This window comes from Rhincodon typus, chromosome 2 (assembly GCF_021869965.1).
Source record: "Rhincodon typus isolate 14 chromosome 2, sRhiTyp1.1, whole genome shotgun sequence".
NCBI classification, from domain to species: Eukaryota; Metazoa; Chordata; class Chondrichthyes; order Orectolobiformes; family Rhincodontidae; genus Rhincodon; species Rhincodon typus.
The window spans coordinates 50,795,553-50,804,318 of NC_063333.1; the positions used below are offsets into that span (position 1 = coordinate 50,795,553).

Sequence of the window (8,766 nt, forward strand, 5' to 3'; positions counted from 1 at the left end):
TCAAAAATCTGTTGAATCTGTTGTTATCTGTTTTTATATTTCTGGCTATCTTTCTCTTGTATTTCCATTCTTCCCTTGTGATTAATCTCTAAGGACTGAATTAAAAGAAAAGTTGACTGACTGGCAGTTTTTGGGAGTTTGTTGGAAGGATTCCCTTCATGAGCTGCAATGAGTTATCTCACACGATTCTCTGTAGCTCACCCTTTATGTATGCTCCACATCTCCACGGTGCCACTGTCAGGCTATCTCATGCTCTGCAAGGGCGGATGTCCTCACTGCTGCCACAATCGTCTGGAATTTGTGCCATTGGCACCAAATTTAAATCCCAGTTCTGCACTTGTTCAAGGGCCGCAAGAGAGGAACTGCCATCCACAGTGCCTTGTGCACATTGCTCAAGGATATGGCTGAGAAAGTGGTGCCTCTTTACAGCAACATGGACCTGGAGGCCCTGGAAGATGAACCATAGAATCCCTACCATGTGAAAGCTGGCCAGTTGGCCATCGAGTCCGCACTGACCATCCTGCCCAGACCCAACCCCCTACTCTGTCACTGTAACCCTGCATTTTCCATGGCCAATCCACCTAGCCTGTACATCTTGGACTGTGGGAGGAAACCAGACCACCTAGAGGAAATCCACGCAGATGCGGGGAGAATGTGTAAATTCCACAGTCGCCCGAGGCTGGAATCAAATCCGGGTCCCTGTGGCCATGAGGCAGTTGTGCTAACCACTGAGGCACCGTGCCACCCCCACCCCCACAGATAGCACCAGACTCTGCCAGCCTGGTGTCAGAAGTTCCCACCTGGGTCCGTGCAGTGTCGATAATCATAGAATCTCTACAGGGCAGATAGAGGCTGTTCAGCCCATCGAGTCTGCACCAACCCTCTGAAGAACATCTCACCCTATTCCTGTAACAGCTCATTTACCACGACTAATCTACCAAGTATAGATATATACCTAACCTGCAGACCCCTGGACAATACAGGGTAATTTACCATGGCCAATCCACCTAACATGCACATCTTTGGACTATGGGAGGAAACCAGAGGAAGCCCACGCAGATATGGGGAGAACATGCAGACTCTACACAAGCAGTCACCCAAGGCTGGAATCAAATCTGGGTCCCTAGCTCTGTGAGGCGGCACTGCTAACCACTGACCACCATGCCACCCATGTTGGAAAAATGTCTAGCAATGCAGGATGATGGTTAATGTCCTTTAGTGTTCCATAATAGTAAGTGCCTCAATCTTCTCTCTGCTACCTCACATTCGCTCTATCTCTGCGACCGGGCCTACCTCCAATCAAGGCTCATGGTCTAGCATCTCACGACAGGTATTTCTCCTATAATGTGAAAGTTGTGTTCTTGTGTGGTCTGATGCTATAGAAAATCACAGGATAGAAAATCGCGTTATAGGGAAATCATTATGCTGTACAGTAGAAAGTTCGTGTTATCCAAACAGTGCCCACTTTTTATCATTCATGTTACAGCCAATTTGCGTTAATGAAACATGTATTATAGCAGAAATACCTGTATTGCATGCAACACCATCCCTCAATCACATTTCAGCCACACCAGATTTCGCCAGATATTCCAGTCTCATCATTTATTACTAACTGACTTAGCACTACTCACCATAAGATCATAAGGTACAGGAGCAGAATTAGGCTATTCGGTCCATCAATTCTGCTGTACCATTCGATCATGGCTGATGTTTTTCTCAACCCATTCTCCTGCCTTCTATTTGTAACCCTTGATCCCCTTCCCAATCAAGAACCTGTCCATCTCTCTAGTTAATACATGAAATGACTTGGCCTCCACAGCCCTTGCAGCAATGAGTTCCACAGATTAACCACCCTCTTGCTGAAGAAATTCCTCTTTATTTCAGTTCTAAATGGTTGTGCATTCACTCTGAGGCTGTGCCCTTGGGTGCTAGTCTCTCCGACTAGTGGAAGCATCTTCTGCACATGCACTCTATCCAAGCTTCTCAGTATTCTGTAAGTTTCAATGAGAACCCCCTCATCCATCTAACCTCCATTGAGTACAGATGCAGAGTCCTCAATCGCTACTCATACAACAAGCCCTTCATCCTCGGGGTCATTCTTGTAAACCTCCTTCTTGGACCCATCCAATGCCAGCACATCCTTCCTTAGATACATAGTCCAAAACTGCTCACAATGTTCCAAAAGCAGTCTGACCAGAGCCTTACACAGCGTCAGTAGGAGATCTCTGCTCTTGTTTTCTTGCCCACTTGAAATGAATGTTAACATTGCATTTAACTTCTTAAATGCTGACTGAACCTGCATATTAACATTAAATGAATTCTGAACTCAGACTCCCAAGTCCCTTTTTGGCTCTTTACTGAATTGATTTCATCATTAACAGACTGACATGTATACTTTTTCGTAGTTTCCTGTCCTTCCTAAATTCGCTGCAACCTTCGATATATATGTTGCGATCTATGTCATCCTGCAGCCATTTCTCTGTAATGGCTATCAAATCATATCTATTGATCATTTGTATGCAATAACAGATACTTTAATATCCCAATGAAGGATTATAAATACTTCTTGACTTAGTTAGCACATACCTAAGTGGGAAAATGGTCTCTTTCTGTGCTGCACAATTCTATGATTCACTTGCAATGAAATGGGCTATTTAAATTCACGAGAGACCTATATTCACTTCCTTGTGCTTCTATCAATGTAATGCCTATAAAATTGGGCTGCAGGAAGTAACATTGAATCTTCATGTACAAAAGTACAACGTTTTCACTTGATATGCTTGCCTGTTGAAAGGGTCAGACAAATTGATGTGAAATTGAGAAAGAGAGTCCAAGGGAATGTGTTTGAAAAAAGCCTATGCAGTGTTTCTCACAATCTTGTATTTTGTGAAGTGTTCTTTTGTTGCTTTTGAAATCACTTGCTGAACCAAAAGACAAATTGTGGCTTTTGTTTCTTCTTAATCTTAACTAATGGTTTTCACTGAGCTAATTGATTAATCTAATTTTGTGCCTGCAGATAACATCATTAAATCATAAATACTTCAGAACCCACCTAGAGGACTGTCTGTCTCTGGGTCGCCCTCTACTTATGGAGGATGTAGGAGAAGAGTTGGATCCTGCACTTGACAATGTTTTGGAAAAAAATTTTATTAAATCAGGATCGACGTACAAAGTAAGATCAGGTTTGAAAACTGTTTACTGCTAATAGAATATACTGTTTACTCACAGTAGTATCTTCTTCTTGGTAAGTAAGTGACATATTCAAATAATGAAACCATTAACAAAAGAATTAGTAATGGATCCTGATCCCATCTTGAGATAGTAAGAACTGCCGAAGCTGGAGTCAGAGATAACACAGTGATACGTATCTTCTGAAGAAGGGTCCCGACCCGAAACGTCAGCTTTCCTGCTCCTCTGATGCTGCCTGGCCTGCTGTGTCCCTCCAGCTCGACACTGTGTTATCTCTGATCCCATCATGACTAGGATGTGCAAGCCAGGAACCTAGACATGTTGGTACTGGGACCCAGTGAGTGATTTTGGAGAGAACGACTAATTAAGTAACTGCATCCAGTAGAGCTGAAGAACAAATAGTAGCTCCTCCAGCATTGAAGGATTACCAAGCCCATCATCAGAATTGGAGCTGCTAATGGAAATAGGAAACAAAGAAGGTTTATCAAGATGAAGGCACCCGCTAAAGAACTTTCCAAAGTGTAAAACAAAAATGTGATAACCAGACCTTCAAAGTGGAGAGGGAACGCTTCCACAAGGCAGCCTATGCCCACGGCTACAGCCATCTGACATTTGTGGCTGAGGGACAGGGGAGGGGTTTAAGTGAATGAGCCATTTATAACCCTTGCCTGTCATCTCCCCGCAAATCCCTGTTGTCTGCCTCCAGAAGGCCACTTCTGTTTATCGGCCAGGCTTAGACCTCTGTGAGAGAATCTGCCTACCACCTGGAAAATTACAGATGGCTTCTAACAAATGCCATAAATGGGCAGGTTAATCATCTATTCACTGCTAGCAGACAGGTAGAGCTACCTTCTAATCCAAACTCGCTGAGGGGAGAGTTTCCTGGAGATGGATCAAAGCCAGGTGATTTGCACACTCACATGTATGATGAAACCTCAGGAATGCCCATCTGTAGTTGCAGCTCCAAAACTGAATGAAAATTTGGCTGATCAAATTTTGGATTTGCATTTTCAGCTGAGCCTGTTTGTAGACCTTACTCAGTGCCCAGCTATAGTTGTCTGTATTGTATCCATATAACTTACTTTAAAGGTAGTGCTGGTCAAACTGAAGAGCCAGTTCTTTTCTCTGCATCCAAATGCTGATCCTTTGGGAGCTGATTTTATATCTTGAGTCAAGCTGAATATTAATTATATGGGGAAAGACTGCATAAAGCTGCCACATAAAGGAATTTGGATTGGTCTTAGAGCATTAATCACAAAAAAGCTAACATCCAAAGTTCAGCACATAATAGGGAATTCAAATGGAATTTTAGCCTTTATTTCAAAGGGAATTGAGTTTAAAAATAGGGAGTCTTGTGAAAACTGTGCATGGCACAAATTAGACTACAGCTGGAATACTGAGAATAGTTCTGGTCCTCTTATCTGATAGATATACTGGCATTGGAGGCAGTCCAGAGAAGACTCATTAAGTTGATCTTGGATGTGGAGGAGAATTTAAGGAGGTTGGGCTTGTGCTCACTGGAGTTGAGGAGAATGACAGGAGACCTAAAGAAGACATACAAAATTCTAAGCGGTCTTGACAGGGCAAATGTCGAATGGTTGTTGTTTTCCTTTTTAGGAGAGTCTAGCACCTGACAGCATAATCTCAGAGTAAGGAGCTGCCCATTTAAGACAGAGGGTGGTGGGAGTCTGGAACTAACTGCCTGAAAGGATGGTTCAGTTAGAAGCTCTTGGAATGTTTAAGCAGTATTTAGATATTCACTTGTGTTGTTATCGCCTCCAAAGCTATGGGCCAAAACTGGGAAAACAGATTAGTGTATCGGGATTTTTTTGGCCTGGCACAACATGATGGACTGAATAACCGTATTTTGTGCTGGAAACATCTATGAGTATATTTTGAACTGTGCACAAAACTTCTTTGCAAGATTATAACATATGCCTTTCAAGACCAATAGCGGACTGCATTTGTACTGGGTTTCTGAACAGAGCCCAGACTGAATAATGGAGAGATCTAGCTTTTACATTTTAATCCTTCAAGCTATAATTAACTGGAAAAGCCAGTTCCATTTATGCTCATATAAGAACATACCATCCATTACAATTGGATTGGAAGTTTTGTTCTCTATGTTAAGGATTATGTTATCATTACACATTATATTTTCTCAAATGTCTTTCAAAATATGGTATATTGTTATATAAATACTTTCAGACTCTGTATAGGTGGATACACCAAAGCCAATAATCGCTTTTTTACAAGAGAACATTTATTCTGTTGCATTTTAAAATTATGAAAAATCAAAAGAAGAACTAAACATATTGTGCCCTTTTCTTCGATGCTAGGTAAAGGTCGGTGACAAAGAAATTGATGTGATGTTGGAATTTACCTTGTACATCACCACAAAACTGGCAAATCCTGCTTACACTCCTGAGATCAGTGCGAAAACTGCCATAATCGATTTCACTGTTACAATGCGAGGGCTCGAAGACCAGCTTCTTGGTCGAGTTATCCTCATTGAGAAACAGGTAGGTCAAGTTAACAAACAGAAAAGCTGCTGTTCACAATAAATAAATACAATTTACATGAAGTAAGGTTGATAGAAACATCAACTGAACAAAGAAACAAGTTGCAGTGTTTGCAATTATTTTCAATATAGTGTTTCATCTTTTTATATTAGACATGCAGTGCCGTGGTAGTGTCCCTATTCCTGGACTGGGAGGCCCGAGTTAAAGTCTCACCTGCTCCAGAGGTGTCAGGGTTAGCAACACTTCTGGTATTTTCTTTTTAATTTTTGGAGTTTCATGCTCTCCGAGTCATTCCTTATATGAAAGAAACAATCAGTTTGGTGTAAACTTTTGCAGATTGTGCTTGTGAATTAACACAGGGTGGCACGGTGGCTCAGTGGTTAGCACTGTTTCTGGGGCCCGGGTTCGATTCCAGCCTTGGGCGACTGACTGTGTGGAGTTTGCACGTTCTCCCCATGTCTGCGTGGGTTTCCTCCGGGTGCTCTGGTTTCCTCCCACAGCCCAAAGATGTGCAGATCAGGTGGATTGGCCATGTTGAATTGTCCATAGAGTCCAGGAATGTGCAGTCTAGGTGGATCAGCCATGGGATATGGAAGGTAATAGAGTAGCAGGCGGGTCTGGGTGGGATGTTTTACAGAGGGTTGCTGTGGACTCGATGAGCCTAATGGCCTGCATCCACACTGCAGGGATTCTATGATTCTATGAATTATTAGCTGGGAGGCTGGGAGAACAAACCAAATATTGGTTCTTTTTCTTTCTTTTATGGGAAGGTCATCTCCTCCACATTATTGATAGAGTGGAAAATGGGAAATTAAAAATTTGAGTCAGTATTCTGTTAACACTAGCACTGGTTGAAATGTCAATGCACAGCACAACACCAGCCTAACTGAACCATTGTCAAATGTATATGCTGCAACTTCTTGCAAGTTTCTACACCTGCAGATTGTAATGTTTGAACGACAGTCTTTTATTCTCTGGTTAGCTGAATTATTGATGTTAAATTTTACTGCTTCACCTTTAAAATAATATCCCTATGCAGATTGTTTGCTGGTGTATATGACGTAGATTGAAGCAACTTCTATGGAAATAGAATAAATTCCCTTTCCAATTGAGAACCCTTTTGAAACTTTCTGGCATAGATTATACATTGCGGTTATTGCTAGCTATCTGTATAAAATTATATGATTATATAATTCATTAATCATATCTTGACTGCACCGGCTTTATGAAATAATTGTCCTCATTCTTCACACTCTTTTAAAAATTTATCTCTCTAAAAACTCTATTTTAAAAGGCATGGTGAATGCTGCTTTCATTATTGTTTTCTGGGAATACACTAAATCAATTTTTTTTTTCAAAAATGACCTCTCCTTTTATTCTTCTGATGGTGATTTTCAATTTGCACTCCCAAGTTAATGACTATAGACTGAGATTATAGAAATGCTATGGCAATTAGTTCAATAAATAAATTAGGTCAAATGTAAAGGGGAAGTGGAACAAAGCAGCTCAAACAATATTGAAGGAATTAAAGAAATGAGGAGCAGATAGAACAATGGCTGATTAAATACACATGAAAGTGAACAGAATGTTATGTTTTATCACCAGGGGAATTGAATGCAAGAAGAGTGTGGTTGTGCTTTAGGTATACAGGGTATTGATGAGATATGTCTGAAGTATTTTGTACAGTACAAGTCACTGTACTTAGGAAGGATTTTAATGCATTGGAATAGATTCAGAGGAAGTTTACTGGACTAATACCTAGAATGATTGGGTTGCTGTGTGAGGAAAGGCTAGACAGGCTAGGCTTGTATACGCCAGAGTTTAGGACCACGTCTACCAAAGACCATTGTCCAAGATCTTCCATTGGAATCAGAGATGAAATTTGAGTTACACTTGAAGAAGTCTATACCTTCAGATCAAATTAAAATCCCCTCGCCCTCTCACTCCCTTACCACCATCCTCATGCTCTCACCCACCTCACACACATCCCGTGATCTAATATCCACTTGATAAACCCCATTCCCACAACATGCAGAACAAACATAGTTTACAAAATACCATGCAACGACTGCCTCAAACATTACATCGGACAGACAGGAAGGAAACCAGCCATCAGAATACACGAACATCAGCTAGCAGCAAAACGGCACGATGAACTCTCCTTAATATCAGTACACTCAGACAATGAAGGCTATCAGTTTAACGGGGACAAAGTAACCATAGTAGCCCAAGCCAAACATAGACACACATGGGAATTCCGAGAGGCATGGTTCTCCACCCATACTTCAATCAACAAACATTTTTTTTTCTATACATTTGAGGGATTTGGGTGTCGCTGGCTGGCCAGCATTTCTTGCCCATTCCTAGTTGCCCTTGAGAAGGTGGTGGTGAGCTGCCTTCTTGAACCGCTGCATTCCTCCTACGGTGGTTGGATCCACAATGCTATTAGGGAGGGAATTCCAGGATTTTGACCCAGCAACAGTGAAGGAACGGCAATATATTTACAACTCAGCATGGTGAGTGACTTGGAGGGGAAGTTGGAGGTGGTGGTGTTCCCATATATCTGCTGCCCTTGTCCTTCCAGATGAAAGTGGCCGTGGGTTTGGAAGGTGCTGTCTGAGGATCTTTGGTGAATTTCTGCAGTGCATCTTGTAGATAGTACACACTGCTGCTACTGAGCGTCAGTGGTGGAGGGAGTGAATGCTTGTAGATGTAGTGCCAATCAAGCGGGCTGCTTTGTCCTGGATGGTGTCAAGCTTCTTGAGTGTTGTTGGGGCTGCACTCATCCAGGCAAGTGGGGAGTATTCCATCACACTCCTGACTTGTGCCTTGTAGATGATGGACAGGCTTTGAGGAATCAGGAGGTGAGTTACTCGCCACAGTATTCCCAGCTTCTGGCCTGCTCTTGTAGCCACTGTGTTAATGTGGTGAGTCCAGTTGAGTTTCTGGTCAATGGTAACCCCCAGGATGTTGATAGTGGGGGATTCAGTGATTGTAACACCATTGAATGTCAAGGGGTGGTGGTTAGATTGTCTCTTATTGGTGATGGTCATAG

At 42.1% G+C, this 8,766-nt stretch overlaps 1 protein-coding gene across 1 annotated transcript in view; it reads left to right on the plus strand.

Annotated features, from left to right (window-relative positions):
- The window catches only part of LOC125485397 (dynein axonemal heavy chain 5-like), a 77,677-nt gene extending 77,211 nt beyond the window's left edge, over positions 1-466 (plus strand). The window contains exon 18 of the mRNA XM_048608013.1: positions 347-466. Within this exon, the coding sequence (XP_048463970.1) occupies positions 347-466 (120 nt within the window). The remainder of the gene's footprint in view (positions 1-346) is intronic.
- Positions 467-8,766: the final 8,300 nt, after the last annotated feature.